The sequence below is a fragment of the Aulostomus chinensis genome, chromosome 10 (assembly GCF_037954235.1).
Source record: "Aulostomus chinensis isolate RoL2024-O1b breed Wild chromosome 10, RoL_Achi_v1.0, whole genome shotgun sequence".
Lineage (NCBI taxonomy): Eukaryota > Metazoa > Chordata > Actinopteri > Syngnathiformes > Aulostomidae > Aulostomus > Aulostomus chinensis.
The window spans coordinates 24,791,540-24,811,194 of record NC_141329.1 but is presented as its reverse complement, the minus strand read 5'-3'; the positions used below and the strand labels follow the sequence as shown (position 1 = coordinate 24,811,194).

Below are 19,655 nucleotides of genomic sequence, written 5' to 3'. Positions count from 1 at the left end.
CGTTGTCCCGCTACATTCATTCGGTTTATGCAGCTGAATATTCTGCCTCCTGAATAAATCTAAAAATCATCCAAAAAAAAAATAAAAAAATAAACAACCTTCATCTGTCAGCAGAAATTACAGAGTATGTAGTTGTAACAATTAACAATGCGTCCAATGCTGACAAAGATTAAAATAAATAAATAAATGATGCGCTTTGGATGCAAGTTTGGTTGAATAACCACCAGACAACTGTAAAATTTAATGCAAATTTACTAGTTTAATTACATCTAGTGGAAGTACTCCCCAAACACTGCCAATATTGCAGCCGTTGGTTGGAGTGAACCGGCGTCTTCTGTTCTCCCACAGCTAATTAATTCACACGGATGAGAAAACAATGCAAAATTACAAACAAATTGAACCGATCCAACTGAATAGATTAAATCAGATAAACTTCAGGTAGGATCTGCTGAGGTCACATTAGCATGAATAATTAATAGAAACAAAGGGATGCTACCATGTTTGATTTGGAAAATCTTCAGGACATTAATTGGGGTGGGTTCTTTATTTTTCTAACAGATGGATGTAAAACAAAATGAAGTAAATCAACACAGGACGACTGAAAAATGTGTTTGCTAGGTGGACCACGGAAAGCCATTTCCTGCTCGGTGGAGCTTGTGAAATCCCGTGCGCGCATTTGGAACATTTGAAGTTTGAGCCTGACGTGCAGCATTTACTCGTACAAATCTCTACTCAGACGGCTGAGCAACACTTCTTTTCTTTCTTTTTTTTTTTCCAAAGGAAATATTGGTGTGCACACAGGTGATATTTCACATGGAGTTATTATAGCCACAAAGCGCGAGTTGAAAATTCCTTAAATTGCTCGAGAGGTTATTGTTCTTCATGGGGGTGCTCTGAAGACCGGGACGTAATTACAGTCGGCGCCCTTTCATCAGTCCTACATCATATTTGTTTTGAGGCTGTAATGTGTGTAGTATTTGTCTGTTTATCCCTTTTGGGAGTATTGACAGACTTGCGTTGTGCTGCAACCATTGTACGGTTGTGGCTGATTGAACCTCATCAGCTCACTTTGTATGGTGCAAGAACAGGTGTTTGGCTTGGGAATAAAATAATTCTCCCTTATTTCAAGTGAGTGCACCATCAAAACCAGGCTGATGGATAATTCCTACCTACTTGTGGAGTTTGACTGAATCAAACTGGTCCATTTTCCCTTTCGGCTCGGTTTGTTTGAGAGCGCAGCAGTCGGACTCAAGCGCTCACCAGAAGTAGACCTTGTTGACCCAAAGGTGGTCTCCACCTGCTTCAAAACAATCTCTGGTGAGAATGTGAATCGACCCAACTACCAGCACACTCAGAAAATTAGAGCCGAACAGCAGGTGTAAGCTGGTTTTCTTTACATCGCAGCGTCTGAACAGTCGCATTTTACGTCAAAGACAAAGGATGCATGGAAAAAAAGAAGTAGAAATGTGCACCAGCCTGAACACAGGAGCTTCTTCCTGTGGTTACAGTCTGGCTCCTCACGCGTGTGACCAGTAAACATGGGGGCTACTCTCACATGGTCAGTTGTGTTGCATTTTAGTTCCCGTATCAAGAGGGTTGACAGACTCATCAGCCGGCTCGGACCTGCAAGCTAAACCACACCGGACAGCTGTTATTTTAGGGGTGAATTGTTGCATTGTGTTAAAATGAAAACTTGTGGTGGAAGCTATTTTATACTTTAAACTAATCATGTTTTAGATTTGAATTTTTGGCATGCACTTTTTATTTTAGATGTCAAATTCATAATTGATGAGTATCTTTGTTAGGTAATAAGAATGCACTGTCACGCGTGTGTGTCAGATGAAGCCAGACTAGTTGGATGCTTCCCAAAGGGGCCAGACATGATCAGTGAATACAGATTCATATTTCTGGCTCTTCTCAAACTTTTGTTTTTTATTCCCCCTCTAGTATAAAATAATGTGTGTTTCTTCCAGACTCTAAAAGCATATTAAAATAATGCAGACTGATAAGGGCATGGACTGTATAGAGGCATTTGCAACCTGCAGCAAGGAGTCATGGGTGCTTCACTATTAAAGGTCACAAGCCAAAAAGAATGGGAATCACTGAGGAAACACACACGCACGCACGCACGCACGCACGCACACACACACACACACACACACGTGTTCTCAGCATGTGCAGAATTACAAGGCGGCACACACAGTCCATGTAGACATCAGCAACCAGTTATGCTCTTTCTGCATTCCATTTTTTAGTGCAGGGGCTTCCAAAATTGGTAGTCGCATTGTATACTCTGAATGGCAATTTCATATCCTTGAAAACACTTCCCCTGACAATAATTATAAGGAAATTTCCCTTCTATTACTCTGATTGATCTCGTCTGGGTTGCCGGTGCTTTGAAGAGGCTGCACAATTGTAATTTCAGCTGCTGAAAAACAACTTAAGTCTCCTCTCTTGTTGAGTTGCTCTTTACAATGTAGATCGGTGCTCACAGTGGTGAGTGCTTCGCAGGCTGCCGTCCATAAAAGACCCCAACAGAGCCTTTGATGTTTGCCTCAGCAGATCAAAGTTCAGAGCTTGGTACCTGCCAGGTGTACCGCCTCTCTTCATCACACTTACTTCCATGTCCGCTGCCTCCCATTCTCTGGAAAAGACAACAATGTGTCGCTTTCAGGAGTTCTCTACAATTTCAACCAATTATTCTGCGTACTCCCTTCACAATGCACATTGGGTTAAATAAAAAGAATAGAGGATTTCACAGATCCCTTCGTGTTGATTATGTCAGCAAAACAAATATAGTCTGTAATTACGGCTGCATTAAAATATCAAACTGATCCCAAATCACAATTTTGCTTAGCACAGTTTTGTTTTTTTACAATATCTGTTAAAGGTTAATTGTGTTAAAAAAAAGACAGTTTTAAATTAAATGTTGCGGTAGCGCAGAGATGACCTGCCTACACATTGTATTCTACATAAAAAAGCAGGTGATGGAACGCCACCGGTGGCTCAGTGGCTTATGCCAGTCCCTCATGTCTTGTGCCACATATGTTCCAAAGTCACAGGCCACTCCCTAACGTTGAGATGCTGCTGGAGAGTTTTAGGTTACTGTCAGGCTGCCACACCTGTTATTGTCCGCGGATGAATATGCAAATTTAAGGACAGTGAGTAAACAAGTTAAACTTTAGTGTGTTCTTCCGTTCCGGAACACTAGAGGGCAACAGCCCATCCCCAACGGCTGTGCTACACAGCCAGCTTAGACTTGTCAGAGGAATAATGAATTACCTTGAAATTTAGTCTTTTACTCACAGACTAATGAATAAAATTGTGAGCACATTTTTGAGTACCTATTTTTGATATACAATAAGTTACTAATAATGAAATATTAAATTTTTCCCGTATCCTTTGTCTTCCTCCATATTGTGGTGCCAACTTGGTTATATATGAACGCTTGAATCTCCCAGCGGGTTAGCCAGACAATTACATTACCAAGGCCATTCCCACCTTTAGGAACCGATATGTGCTAAGCATTTTGAACACATCACTATAACAGACACGTCCGATGCCCCCCATCAACCTGGGACATTCAGATAAACCCTGACAAGTCCCTGTTTTCTCTGTCTGCTTTTCAAACACGTGAACTCTCAAAGGACACTTCTAAGCGCCTCCATAGAGAATCCCCACATTATTGATTGCAAATGAGATAATAAAAGCCAACATCATTCCGTAGGCTCTTGGGTAAAGATGAGTTGTCTCCATTTACATATCATGTTGCGATTTATCCTTTTTGTATGTGTCTCATCGTTGCCCTCTCCTCCCAGCACATGCAAGACTTATGGATCATGGAAAGATGGATTCCTGGTTGCCTCAGCTTAGATCATTGACACTTTGTTCTCTGTGTTGTGGATGACGTCCTCATGCATAATCAGGGAATCGATATTCCCCTCGTCTTCCTGCTGAATTGATCTGGAAACTAATTGTGCCCTTTCTCTCTAAGCAACATCTCACTGCTGAATCATTTCTCCTTTCCTAATCTACCAATCTTGTTAAGGACAATATAAACAGTCTCACAATTTAACAGGAAAAAGAGGCCGTTTAAATTGCAATTAATGTCAGACTTTTTAGTTTAAGTGTGCCTGCCTGGAGTTGTGGCTATTGTAATTGAGTAAGTAAACATAATGGATTTTGCATAAATGAACAAGACGATGTGCAGTTAAGTGCTCTGTCGGTATATTTACTGGGAGGAAGAAGCTGAAGTTGGCAGGTTGGAGTGAGAAATGGTTTCATCTTTGTGGGAAAATCTTGATTTTTTCCATTTGCTGGATCTCAACAGGAGCCGACGGACCGCATGGCAGAATGGCTGGTTGGACAACTACGGTGAGTCATTCAATCCAGAAGAAAATCTGTATTGCATTGAAAAGCTCCTCGAATTACATTCAGAAATGAACTGAGAAAAAAATGACTACGCTTAAAGGCATTCAAGTCTACAAAATAGACAACTTTTTAACTGGACCTTTTCAAGCGTTTTCTCGTCTGATGACTTTAAACTACAGAATGATATGAAGGACATCATGTGACATATGCCATGTTTTTCTGAACCACTGAGCTCATGCAAAATTATGAGGTGTGAAAACAACCAAGATAGAAAAAATATAATGTGTTGAGTAAAAATGAAACCATTGTTGTAGTTAGAATAGGACTCGAAGAGGAAAATATATTATCTTTACACCAGTTAAGCACTGCCAGGTTTACAGAAAGTAGAAAGATATTCAATGGTAGGGATGGATATTTTTGTACTGTACTACTTTTAAGATTTAAGAGTGCTTGTGACAAAACAAAAATTTTGCGGTGCGTGAAAATTGCAACCCCAAAGCTCAGTGGCAGGTAGAATGTGCCAGGTGGTACTCCAGGGCTTTCTACCTGTTTGAAAGGTATGCTTTTGTTCATTTGTGACAGGAACGCGGAGGGCACTTCTTTTGCGTTGAGTGTTGTGTTCTTTCCCCTTTTCCTTCATTATTTACTGTTTAATCTGCATTAATACAATGGTCTGTTGTTTCCCTGCAACCCTTATTCAGATATATTGAGGCAATGTAAATTGCACATGGCATGTGCAACAAATTTCAGATGAAACTGGATTCATCAACAAGAAAAGATTGTGCTGTCAATCCATGTTTCACGAATCCCTCATTATATTTTCTTAATCTCCTATTTTTGCTCTGTGTAAGAGCAAATATGAGGAAAAATGAGAAAACATTCATGCGTGAGGCCAATTCTCACGGTTAAACAAATCATTCCAATAGACTGTGGGAAGCCGTGGGTGCAACTTTTGATGATTCAATCAAAAAAAAAAAAACCTGGCCTGTTCCTCATAATTATGACCTCCACTTCATCATACTTTCAGTTAGATCCATTTTGTTTTTGAGCATACCCTGAAACAACCATCTTTTTTTTCCTGAAAGAACAGTCTCTAGGAAAACCATTTCAATCCACTGCCAGGCAGCTTGTGAAAATGACAGGCTTCCAGAGAATATATGCAGGTTTGATGATGACTGATGGCTGTCTCATGTGTAAGAAATCTCAATAATACTAAAACAGACAAGAAAATGAGGTGTGTTGCAAGCCATTTGTTTCTTGGGACAGACCAGCTGTTGTGCCCCATCACTGCACTTGAAGCCCCTTTTCCTTGAACAGATAGACCCAGAGCTCATTTCATCACAGCACACCAAACCATTGAGAGTGATGGAGAGGACACTGTCTGTATTTTGTCAGGCCTTTGATGGAGTCATTGACTTTGAGTGGTATCATGAATGAGGAGCGTCAGTCGCTGTGGATTCAGATGGAGACTGGGAGGAGCAGAGGGCAGAACAACACAGATCAAGCACGAGCGCACAGTCCCACCGCCGTGACCACTTCGATCACAGCTAGAGGACTGCAGTGGGGTTGAGTGTCATTGAAATTAAAAAAAAGAAAAAAAAGCAGACTAACTGCTGTGATAGAATAATTGCAGAACAGACAGCAGGAAGTGGATATAATGTGCTCAGGTATCCACGGTAACAAATCCCAGCACAGGGATGTTTTGAAGCTGGGGTCATATAGAAGGATTGTAACTCACATTTTTGAAAAGGGCGAATCAAACTATTCTCCTCTCAGACACCACTCTCCTCCATACATGTGCAGGTGGTACCACACTTAAAGGTTCACATATGCAAATTTGTCAGGGCCACTATAACACAAAGGTGGAAATAACTAATTTAAGACGAGTCGTTACGACAGCAAACGTATGGTCACCTGGTACGTTTTACTGTAGAATTATATGCCTGTTATTCTCAGAAAATTAAATATTGAATACAACAGAGATTAGAGTCTAATTACATTTAATTTGTACAGTGAATTTATTGGTACCAAGTCCCTCGTTACCTAGCGTGATGCTCAGACTGAATTGCATCTTATTTCACTTCATTGTTCAGTCTGAACGGCTCTCGTTGCGGCTGATTTCCGAGATGGTTGTTGCAAATAACAGACGTCACTGTCGAGTAATTTATTTTGGGAGAAACCTAATTTATTTAGCACTTCTCCCTGGAGGAAACCCCCTCAAGACACAGTGTTGTTGTGTTTTTAGAGCTATTATTCTTATATGTTTACTCCTTCGTCACGGGGGCTGCCATTGTTGTTTTGGCTCTTTGACTCTGTCTTGCCCTTTGTTAACTGCATCATCACATTCAAGGATGCTGATTGGCTTATTGGAATTCCAAAGAGAGCAATTTCTCTTGAGCCTTTTCCAGACCCTGCGTCGCTTTTTGAAAATTCAGAAACAGGGCTAGAGGCAGCTTCTTCTTACACCCATTGGTGAAGATGTCTGTTGTTTAAATAAATTCTTCAAGATTATACTTCACTTAAAAACAAAACTCTTATTCAGATGCAAATCCGGTCTGAACCCAAGTTGTCCCTTTATAGCGGAAGCAAAATGCCTCTGCTTACTTTTGAACTTTGAATGAAGTGCTCTGCAGGGTTGAACGCGCTGCTCTCAAGCTTTCTCTTTTGGTTGTTCTCACAACTATTTTCACTCACTCTCACTTTCCTCTTGTTCAGCTGAGTGCAACACCACTAATGCCTTTGAGGAGAGGCTGTTTGAAAGTGTGCACTGTGATCCCCATTTGTATGATTTTAGAGCTTTGAGACAGCAAAAACTACTTCTTTGAGAGACATCAGAGACAAAACATCAGTTTGTTAACCCTTAGCAGTTTTGCCACTCAAAAAGAGAGCAATAGAGTTCATTCAGTGTACCACGACAAATGGCTCGTTCAGTTCTTTAAGGGATAGTTCCGATTTTTCCAAGCCTTGCTTAAATGCTAATTACCAACGGCGAGGCTATAAGGAGCACATCTGCACTGTCTCTTTCAGGTATGGCCTATTCATTCTCATTAATTAAATTATGGTCATCTAGATATGAACATTACTGCAAAGGTTGGCCTCTCATCATGGATCTGACCTTGATGGGATGAAATGTTCATCATGCAAATTTGTTCTTACACTCTATAGAACTTTCAAACCCTCCATTTAATCTCCTAGACATGAAGCAAAGCCTGATGACTTTTTGTAACTGATAACCTGACATCACCAATGCTTGTAAACACTTTGTTACAAGAGGAACACGAGGGATGTCAGGAGCAAGGGTTTGCAAATAACTGCCAGGCTTTCGTTCTTGTCTGTAAGACTAAATTTAGGGCTAAACAAGTAAAAGGAGAATGCAGGAACATTCCATGAACGAGGCCCAATGGTATCGTGGCAGTGAATATTTGCCTAAAGACTTAGGAAAATCCAATTTATGCCATTAGAAGTTGGCAGCGGAACTGTAATTGACGGTAGAGGCAGGTGAACCTTGTAAACAGTGACTTTCAAGATAATGAGGAGACAGATTCATGGGGAGTAATTGTTTCCATAACAATAAATTTCTACTCTGCTCTATCTTGTCACACTCTCTTAAGATTGCTCTCAATGTATCAGCGGTGGGTGGAATCAGTGGATTTTAGCCACTTAGATAGCTGAAAACATGCCAAAAGATAAGAACTTAAAATGGAAATGCAACTAACTTAGCTTGAATAAATGGTCTGCTTTTACGCTTCATAAAACAACAATTTGACCCATGATTTTAGAACTTCTGCGGGGTTGTGCCTAACAAATGAAGCTAAAGAAGCGTGACGAAGACTTTGGAACTCTCCTCATTCATCACATTTTCAACTATTTCTTCGGGGTTTTTGCTCAAGTCTTGGCTCGATACTCGCATAATATGTGCACATAATTCACAGCTGCCCTGTTGATTCATTTAGTGTTAGCGTTTATTGCTTGTATAACAGTAACAGCTCGGAGACTGATGACAGCTATGCATTTAACAAACAAAGCAATTGTATAAATACTTATAACAACCACAAAATCACAAACATGAAGGTTAAAGACTTGTGGAGGACGTGGTTTAAAAGATGGAAAACATTGGAAAACATCTGTCACTGCAAGCGGATTCATCTCGGCTTAATATTTCATCGTATTTGGCAGAAATATCAAGCATTGATTTGGATTTAAATTGTTTTGAATGCTGCCTGGATAATTGTGAGGCTGGTTTCTTGTGTCTAATGAGCAATCTTCTCCAGGCTGCATGTTAATATAGAACATTTAGTCTATATTAGAGCTGTAGCGGTTTCTGACCATCTTGCCTGTGGGCATAGTTGGAAGTAGCTGCGAGGAGATGGATCTGTAATTTTCAGAGCTCAATTTCCTTTTTTGATTGCGTGGGAAACAGCTGCACGCAAGGATTTTTTTTCTGACATTTTCATGATGTTTGTAGAATACTGAAGTTTCAGCAAAGGTCAACGAGGACTCAAACTTTTACATCCCAGCGAAGGTGGTTGTTTAGAGGTCCAGGCAATGAAAATTGATCTGTGTTGCAACTGAATTTGTAATATCGAACTGTGAACATAGCTGGTATTTTGGAGTTCGATGTAATGACTAACAGCTGGACTGTAATGGCAGGCTGTCATAGTACATAAAGATAGTGTGTCTTGTATTTTAAGGCCACATTATGGCAGTTACACAGGTGGTCATTATTGATAATAATGCTAATAATAATAATAAAAAAAAGGCAGGAAATTAGATTTAAAAAATCTAAACTTTGATATTCATGATTTTAGACTTTTACAAATTCTAACACACAGAAGATGAATAATGAGGAACAACACAGTGCATCTGGTGCTTTCGTCTTTAGTCATGAGCGCCATGTCCTTTTTCAACAAATTGCGATCTTAAACTCTACTTCATGCAGTTCCATATGTTTGCAATTGCGTGACTCATCAGTTTAAAGTTTTGGCACCTCAGTTTTACATATTTGTGGAGAATAATAAAGCTGCGACTCTGCTGCAGTCTGCCCATTGTGCCTCTTTATGAAGCTGATTATACTGCCTGTGCAAGCAGCATAACAATGGGGAAGTAATAATATGCAGACGTTTGGTTTCAGCTCGGCAATAAAACGAGCCCAAAGTTTTGCCTTACTTATGTTACAATCCTTGAAGGGTATTTTCCTCATTCCACATTTGTCTTAAATAAAGTAAACTTTTTGTTCTGTTGGAAGATCTCTTCTTCACGCCGGTTGAGCTTTGTAGTTTGAGCTGAGCTACCGTGCATTTTGAAAAACGGATAGCAGAGCGGTGAGTTGTCTTGAATCAGCACACTGGTATTAACCTCAGTTTCCAGGGCCATCGAGGGGATTTCGGCTCTCAGAAAGCTGCGGAAATACAGGAACATGACCTGCCGCCAAAGCACATCCTTCACTTCAATTAGAGAAGAATCCTTGGTTCTTCTTCCTGGGACCCGATGAGACTTTGCAATCAACCATATAAATTACTGGGTATGTGATGTGAGTATCTACAACACTAGACTGGTGCCCTGGCTTGGACTGCTGGAGCTGCCATCTGGAACTGCTCCTCAACTTCACCACCAGGAAGCAGGACCACAGATGTGCAAAATCGCTTTCTAATAGAGGAGATAGGTAGAGATGAGAGGCAGAAATCACCTTTTCTGACTTTTCTTTCTTGAGTTTCCACTCTTCACTCCTTCCCCTGTTAACCTTTCACACTCCATAAGGTGCTTTAACATTTGCCTCTCATTCTGATGTGTCCGATCTCCCAGCACGGACATTTTAATGATTTTGTGCTTAAGCCGTGGGAACGCTCGTCGTACTGTTCTCAGACCAGAAAAGGTCACATGAATTCAGTGACATTGGAAAGGGGTTCAAAAGCTTTAAGAAATATCACTGCCCTTCACTGCTTACATTTTTTTCCCCAGGATTAACAGCTGTACAGTCATTAAATGTAGGGTTGGGCTGCTGTCAGGATTTTTGTTACTAGTTAGATATTCCCAGCAGTCCAGAATGCTATACTGAAGTTTACCAGTAGGTGCACGACTCGACTCAGCAGCCACATAGGAGGGTTGCAACTCCAGTCCACGAAGTTGCAGTAATCAACACTAAGTGAGCTCCAATAAGCAGCAGAGGCTTACCTCGTTTGCCTGTCTCTAATCCAAAATGTTGCCCTCGTAAACGTGTAAGTGGTTGCCGTATCGACCATGTCTCATGTCTGTGTCGCCTCCAAAAACACGCAAGCCTTTTAGGGAACAAAAAAAACAGACAAAAAAAACCCAACATGCATTACAAGTTGGATTTTACTCCATGTTGCCATCAAAATAAGTCGCTCCATCAACTTCAACTGATGCTAGTGTCAGTCATTCTAGCTAGCATGTTAGTGACTGTACACCGCAAGAAATTCAGCATCTAGGGGGGTATTTTTGCAGTACAATACAGATTTTAGTGTGTATGTGCATATACACTGTGTTTTGATATATTTATATATTTTCCCCTTTAATTTTCTAATTTAGTGCTATCCCGGAAGATCTGTGTTGCATCCTCTCGTTAATATAAATAATGAACGCGTTGCTGAGTGTGTAACTGAGCTCATTTCCTTGGAAAATGAACAAAAAAGTGATTACAAAAAGATTCAGGATCTATTTCTCATATTTCAGCTCTTGTTTGGCAGCGCAACTTTGACATGAAATGTGTGTGTAAGATCTATTGCGGTGCAAATAGAACTAACGAGGATCTTAAACTGTGACCAAAAAAAAAATCAGGTACAAAAATAAACCCTTTTGAAGTGATATTATTATTTAAGAGTCAGGCTACCTAAGATGCAGCCCTCAGGCGCAGGCTATCACAAACAGTGCTCCTCTGTGCTGTATGTAACAGCAGATAAAGGCTGCTTGCTGTCCCCACTTGCTCCTGAGAGCCCTTAATGCCTCTGTGTGATCAAGGGGACCCCGGCTCTGCTTTTATCCCTCTCCCCTATCCCGGTAATCAGCGGTGTGATGAGATGAGAGACACCCACCTGTCCTGTCTTGGTGTCATGTTGCACAAGACCAAAGTATTCTTCCCGTCAGTTCTGACAGCGCTGTGATGGCAGGAACAGCAGCTTTGTCCCGGGGAGATATTTATCGGTGCAATTGAGGAAAGCGACCACTTCATGCGTCTCATAGCCTCTGTTCCTCCTTAAGAATGCCCTCAAATGTGGTGGTGAAAGATTAAGTGCTACTACTCTGTTCTACAGATGGATCATATTTCATGGTTGTAATTTCAGTTATTATGAGCTTTTACTCAGTGTTGGAATTCATCACACGTCACAGGCGTCAAATCCGCAGCAAACAAACACCACATCTGAGCAGTAATCATCATTATTACATGGCAGACCCTTCACCCTCGACTCCGAAACACTTTGAGGGCTGTGATAAAACCCACATCTGTAAAATGAATAACTTTTCTGCAGAAGATGAGTGGGATCTCTCTCACCAAAAGCAGCTTTTAAGATGCTGTCAGTCATGGCGGCACAGTGGACCTGACAGATCTTCCTCTGACAGTCAGTCAGTCAGTCACCTGGGAGCATTTGTCTGCTGTTCTCAGACAGTTCAAGGTTAATTGATGTACGTCATAAAATATTGATAACAAAATGATCGCTTACTGCTCACAGTGAGCGAGATCTCCCGTTATGCATGTAAACCGTGCATTTTGGGGAGTATAATTGCATTTGAAAAGGCACTGCGATAAGGAAATAACTGTACAGCCCCTCAAGTTAGTCATTTGCACATTTTGGAAGTGGGTTAATGAGTGCTGGTTAATGGGAAAACTTTTCTCTTGCCTCTAGAACTACATTGTAATTATTTGATTTATGAGAGGCCAGAGGAAGAAAGCAGCAGGCAGACACTCTCACCCCCCCACAGGGCTTCAGCCAGGGGTTTGTCAAACAGACTAGCTACCGCTGGGTGCACAGTCCTCTATCACATCATTACAGCACCACCCCGTAGAAACAGAGTGTAAAAGAAACGTGTTTAATACCCTCCCATCATCCGGAGCAGTGAAATTAAACGGAAAACAAATAATTGTCCAGAGGTTTTCAGCGGGACAAATCAGTGCTGTATTATGAGTTTATACTTAATTTGCTCTACAGGGATTCTTTGTTATTTTGGGTGCGTAAACCACAGAACCGTAATACAAGAGAGCAGAGAATGCTCTTAATCACCACACATTGAGAGGCATTGTGATAGTTTTGTTTTTGGGCTTGTTGGAGTTGCTGGAAGGGAAATCTTCTTGTTACTGTAATCCAGCTTTTGGAGCCGACAGAAATGCCTCTTGGTTCATTGTTGTGCTGACAGTGTCTGGAGCAGTGAGCTGGATTAGCTGACGCTACAAGTCTGCAGAAAGCAACAGTGGACCGATGGGAAATAGCTTTAAGCTAAGCTCTCACCCATAAGCACATTTTCAAATATTTGTTAAGGACCATACATGTAGCTGTGCATTTATCAAGTGTATGACGGTACAATTTGTCATAGTCGTTCATGAATTAGATTAAGTGAATGTGTTGCATGCCTAGAGAGACATAATAACATGCAGAGGTAAAAGGTTGTGGGGCAGTTTGTCAGTGGCTGTGTGTCAGCGATCGACTGCATGCTGTGATCACTTACTGGAATGAAAAAGAGCTGCTGCGTGTGGAGAAAAAAATAGAAAGGGATTTCTGCCACGCAGATGAGATGGTTTGTTCTAATTGCCGTTTAATGTGAGACTGCCAATCAAATAAATGAAATAATTGTGCCAGTTTAATTCAAATTATTCATTGGAGGATACTCAGGTTTTGTCCCAATGCCGGAAAAATTGATTTATATTAATGTCCAGACAGTCAAATCGGTCAAACCAATTAACCAGAAATATCTAATAATAGTTTTATTGCAACCGGAACTCCCTGGATACGGAATTATGTAAAGGCAGATTATGTTGATTTTTTTTTTTTTTTTTTGTCTTGAGTTGCTTGTTCCTCTGTACCACTTGGATTACGATATCCCAGGATAGTTTGTTGGAAATTTCTAAAAATAAATGTGCACAAATATCCACTACAAGGTAAAGAATGTAAACGCTTTTGTTAAAAAAAAAATCCCGTTCCAGTTTATTAGAATGATATAAGCCAAGTTGCACACTATTGAACGCTTCATATGAGATCATATGAGGAAAACCACAGTGCATTTAAGTTGAGTCACTGGACTGTAGCTGCCACATCATACATGGCTCACAATCTCATTTTACCACAATACACTGCCGTACGATATTGATATTAGGGTCGTAAATATCGTCACGGTATTATAAAAAACACTGCAATATATTGCTGTATTGATTCCATTGCACTGCCGTACTTCTGGTGATAAAGTCTTTACAAGTGCTTAAAGATCACTTCACTGTACTGTACATTAGAATTAGCAAAAACGCTTCTCAGGCCATTACTCACGCTGCAGTAATTGAAGGAGAACACTTGATACCTTTCAGTGCTCTTGAAGTCTTCACTTCATATAGTATGGACTGACATTGTTCGCAGATACTAAAAAAAAAGAGTAGTAAGTTGTAGTTGTCTCATTCATTCCAAAGCATCAATACTGTAAAATGAAAAATAGGAAAAAAAAAAAAGGAAAAAAAAAAGAAAAAACACTTTGAAATGAAAACATCTTTAATAGAATTCAGAACTAATAGAATTCTGGCACTGCAGGGCTTCTTTGCTTTAAGGGATAATAACTTCTGACTTTCATCATCTCAGACTTTGTTTAAGATATTATCCAAAGTCCTGTTCAGACATTTGCTCTAGTGGAGTGTTTAATGGTTGTTCGCCGAGTCAGTCTGTGAATGTAAGCCAGGCAGGAACAATGGCAGTGCAGAGCTTTGATACGGCAGCCAGAGGGTTCGCTACCTTTGTCCTGCTGTATATTAGTGTGCAAATCACTGAGACCAAAACCAGAGACTTTAGAGCTCCTCACAAGGTTTCACAGCAGTACTGATGCCTTAAGATGGTGTGCTTAGCATTTACTCTGCGTAGGTTAAAATGTGCTAGCATAGGGCGCCCTATAGTGTAGCTATAATGTTGCAACTGCAGGTTGCTGGTTCGAATCCTTTTGCAGTCTTACAGGCACAATTAGTGTCTGCGGGTTTGAAACCAAATGAGGGGAAGTGTCCATGGCTCCGCGTTCACGGGGAATAGCGTGATCCTCCTGCGAGCTACATCCCCACCACCTTTAGGTGAAAAGAGGCAGTGCGGCTTGGAAGTACAATTGGACGAATAACAAAAAAATATTTTCTTCATCATGGAATGAACTTGAAAGAACAAAGACACTTTTTACTTTTCTGTAACTAAATGCCAAACCATTGTGCTTTAACAAAGGAGCCCATGCAGGATCAGGTCTTTGGGAGCAGCAGAATGCATTGCTAACATTTTCAATGTGTTTTTTAATTGGCAGGATTGAATAATCAAATTCTGCACTTAATATAGATTCATCTCGCCACACTTACATGCGCAAATATCTCGTCCTTTGTTAGAGCTACAATGTAACTCTTCACACAGTTGAGGCACACTGCATTTTTCCTGCAGCTTCAAACAGATATCCTGCGGTTTTGTTTTTCTTCTGTCCAAGGTTACCCTGAGGTTCTACTTGCCCTCTTCCTTAGACGTTGTTACACCACTGACCCTTATGCAGCCTTTGGTCACAGCATGTGTGAAGAAAAAAGAAAAAAGTATTTGGGGGTCTCATAAACAATCATATTTCTTTTTCTTTTTCCTCGCTCTCGTCGGGTGTGCTTGTCTCAAATACCACCGCTGCTTTTTCTGTATCTCAGACGAGAGGTTGCGGGAAGATGGAGAGATGTCAAACTCACCTTCATCAAATTAAAATCGATAGTGAGATTGTTCTATATTTGGGAGACTTTGTCTCTATCTATTTTTTCTACTGCTGCTTCTTCACTTTCCTCACACTGATTTATCTTGCCAGTCTGCTTATTGAACCAGCAACCTTCTGGTCACAAGCTGCAAATCATGAAAAACCGATGCCTGAGCGAAAGTAAATCAATGCAAGAGCATGAGGTACCTTAAAGTAGCAATTTACATCAAAACAATTACTGGATTGCACGTCCATGTTCTAAAGTCAGTGGGGTTATTTTTGTCACCCCAGCGATTTGTTTTTCTCCATTAGGAGGACTGCGAACGCAGGACTAAAACCAGTTCAGTCCCAGTTGCTTTACTAAGGGGAATGACGCATCTCTCTTTTTTGACTCCCTCCCTTTGTCTTGATCTCTTTCTGTCTCTTTCTCCCCGTTGGTCTGTCTTTGACCCACTCTGGCCTGACTCCAGGTAAGCTTCTGCTCTAGGCGTTCACTCTCTGGTTGTTTGAGTTCTGCACAAAAAAAGGGAGTTATTGGAGAGAAGTAGATGGCAAAACAACACAACCTGAAGAAAGAGTGTGTGAAACATTTTCTTCGATCACACTGTGACAGCTGCACGAAGGTCTGTGGTGTTGGACCTTCTAAGACGGAGAGAAAACAGCAACCCGAGGCAGCGTCTGACAGTAAAGAATACAAACCCACAGGGCTTCCATTTGAAGCTGGAGGAGTGTGAGGATGAATACAATTGGAGGATTCTGAAACATGGGATATCGGGTGTAGTAAAGCAAACATAGCCAGAACTCTACGGGAGTCTATTAGTACGTGACCTGTGAATCGGCTGAACTGAATTCATACACAATATTGACATTTGAAAGGATCAACCTTTCATATCTGCTCATGACGGTGAGCTCAACGTTGGCCCTGATCTTGTAGCTTATGTGTGCTTGGCGCGTTCTTTTGTTTGTTTCGTCTCTGAACTCCCTCATGCCGTTAAAGATGCGAATAGAGTCTCTCGCAGCTTGTTTGTGTTGTGTAAACTGTGACCAGTCCAGTAGATGGCGGTAATATGCACCTATGAGACACAACAGATAAGGAGTGGTACTTAAGTCACGCGTACATGCTCGGGAAATGGCATCACGGCGACGATCAGTCTCTCCTCCATGTTTTCTTTTGAGCAGGAAATGACAACAAAAAAAAATAAAAAAAAAAGCAGTACTATGGAAAAACATCAAAGTTCTTTTGGGCTTCTTCCTGTCTGGTCTCCAGTTGAAATGATTTGCTTCCACAACATGATGTCAGGTTGTGGTTCTGCTGTTTACCTTTTTGAGAGCAGCTGATTTGGCGTGAAACCAGCTGTTCGTTGGCGTACCAGGAGTGATGGGTTGTGTTCGCAAGGATCATTGTTTTAATTAGATGTCGAAAGTAGTTTACATGCATAATTCTGTTTTATAATACAAAATCAAATGTCAAAAGGATTTTGATAGCATTCATGCCCACAATCAGGCGTAAAAACAGGTTTGACTCATCCCTCATTTCCATGTGAATCACTGTTCAATTATTGTTTTGGCATTCCAACAAAAAAAAAAGACAGCAAAGAAAAACAAAATTTTGCCAAATGTGAAATTGAAACAATGTTTGGAGAAGTGGAGAGGAAGGGAACTATTTAGTTTGGCAGTCTCTGCGGGTGGCGTACACTGAAGAATTAAATATGTACCGTGGCAAAACGTGTCTGAAGCCCTCATTTCGGTTAGAGCTGAGTTCTGGATCAAGTCAAAAAGAAGTAGACTTCAAGTGCGAGGTGAACGGATCAGTGTGAGAACCACAGGTGGAGAAGGAACAACACTCCAATTAAACATACGTGAGCGTGTGGTTATAACGAGGAATTCGGGGAAAGCTCACCTGTAGGAACACGCTTCGTATGCATCTTACATCTCTTTCCGGTAATTACCTCAATTGTGCAACAAACTAATAAGACGGTGGAAGAAGGTGGGCCAAGGAAGAACCTGTTAGATTCTATGGCAGATGCAGGTTCTTTTTTTTTCATTGAATTTCTCAGGATATGGTACAGAGGCATCATGGGAAAATCTGATGGCTTTTGTTGCATTTTATAGTATAGGAGTGGGCTTATGGGAACTGTGTGTGTGTGTGTGTAGTGGGGGGGTTGAAGGGGGGGCACCGAATTGCATCATGGATACAGTCTCAGTTTTACAACCACCTATATTACATACTTGTCTGATAAATGACTGCAAAACTTCATCCCCCTCACATTTGTTGACTAGTTGCAGTGTCATTAACCTCCAGAGATTAAAAAGAGAGTCTAATTATAATGGAGGATCACAAATGTAGTGCATCTCTGTCATCTTTGGAGTACTTTTGCTTACCAACTTTCCTAATCACCCTTGTAAAACCCTTGATCTAAGCCCTGGTGGGTGATTAGAGACTCGGGCGATAAAAACTGAGCTATTTGTGGAGCTGACAGACAGAAAGAGAGAGAGAGAGACAGAGAGAGAGAGACAGAGAGAGTGAGAGAGGGTGAGCGTCTTGTCTGCTTCTGCAGCGCAATGTGTGGACATGGATAATCAGGATTAGCCCAGCCCACCAAACAATAAAGAGCAAAAAGGAACATCTTGTCAGAGTAGAAATACAGTATATATATATATATATATATATATATATATATATATATATATATATATATATATATATATATATATATATTATATATATATTTATATATTTATATATATATATTTATATATATATTTATATATTTATATATATATATTTATATATATATTTATATATATATTTATATTTATATATATATTTATATTTATATATTTATATATTTATATTTATATATTTATATATATATATATTTATATATATATTTATATTTATATATTTATATATTTATATTTATATATTTATATATATATATATTTATATATATATTTATATATATATATTTATATCTATGTATATATATATGTGTGTCTATATATGTGTGTATATATGTGTGTCTATATATGTGTGTATATATGTGTGTCTATATATGTGTGTATATATGTGTGTCTATATATGTGTGTATATATGTGTGTCTATATATGTGTGTATATATGTGTGTCTATATATGTGTATATATATGTGTGTCTATATATGTATGTATGTATATATATGTATATATGTGTGTCTATATATGTATGTATGTATATATATGTATATATATGTGTGTCTATATATGTATGTATGTATATATATGTGTGTCTATATATGTATGTATGTATATATATGTATATATGTGTGTCTATATATGTATGTATGTATGTATATATATATAAATAAATATATATGTATGTATGTATATATGCATATTTGTGTGTGTATATATATATGTGTGTGTATATATGTATGTGTATATATGTATGCGTGTATATATATACATACTGTATATATATGTATATGTGTGTGTGTGTGGATATATATGTGTGGATATAAACTGTATGTGGATATATACTATATATATGTGTGTGTGTGTATTATATGTAAATAAGTGTAAATATTTATACGTGTATATACATATATGTGTGTATGTGTATACACACATATATGTATATATTATATACATATATTTATATATACATATTTCTATGTGTATGTAGAAGTTTCTGTTTGAGTGTGTGTGCTGCATGGGAGGCTCGCTCAGTGTGAGGACATGCAGCAGCACTGGGATGGATCTGTGATGGCCTCGGGAGCTGCATTTGGGTTTTTTGCATATTTATTAAACAAATAATTAACATGAATTCGCATCTTCCACTGGTTTCATTAAACTGCTACATCTCTGCTCCTTGGCAGCCTTCCAAAGCTCTCGGCTTGTGTGGGAGATGGACGCAGGTGGTGTGTTGCTTGTGTTTTGGGGGGATTTATATGCCATAATTAAGATCGCGCTATTGTATAAGGCTTTTGTGGACAATATCCAAGAACAAGTTGTCTGGTTTAAATAAAAGGGCATCATCAGTGTCAGAGGTTTGGAGAGGTGACACCCATCAACGAGGGAGAGATATCTTTAAATGAGTCTTAGCTTTTAACACCCCCCTCCTCTCTCTCTCTCTCGCTCTCGCTCTCTCATGCCTGTTTTGGGTGGTGGCTGCTGGGTGTGTGGCCTGCAGCCTCTTTGCCTCCCTCCCCAGTGGAGGAACTCAGTCTTGTGTGCTGAGCAGAGACTGCAGAGCAGCACTAAATCATGGATCTGTCTCATGATGGAATATGAATATGTATGCAGGTTAACTCATGTGCTACTTTCTAATTGCAATGGGAGGGAAAGGAGCCTCAAGTGCAGCCCTTTGTGGGAGCTGTCTTGGCAGAAAACATATTATTCCTC

The 19,655-nt window shown here is 39.8% G+C and overlaps 1 protein-coding gene across 1 annotated transcript in view; it reads left to right on the top strand.

Moving 5' to 3' along the window:
• robo1 (roundabout, axon guidance receptor, homolog 1 (Drosophila)) overlaps positions 1 to 19,655 on the top strand; it is a 303,336-nt gene that overhangs the window by 12,426 nt on the left and 271,255 nt on the right. The window contains exon 3 of the mRNA XM_086216569.1: positions 4,331 to 4,374. Within this exon, the coding sequence (XP_086072695.1) occupies positions 4,331 to 4,374 (44 nt within the window). The remainder of the gene's footprint in view (positions 1 to 4,330; positions 4,375 to 19,655) is intronic.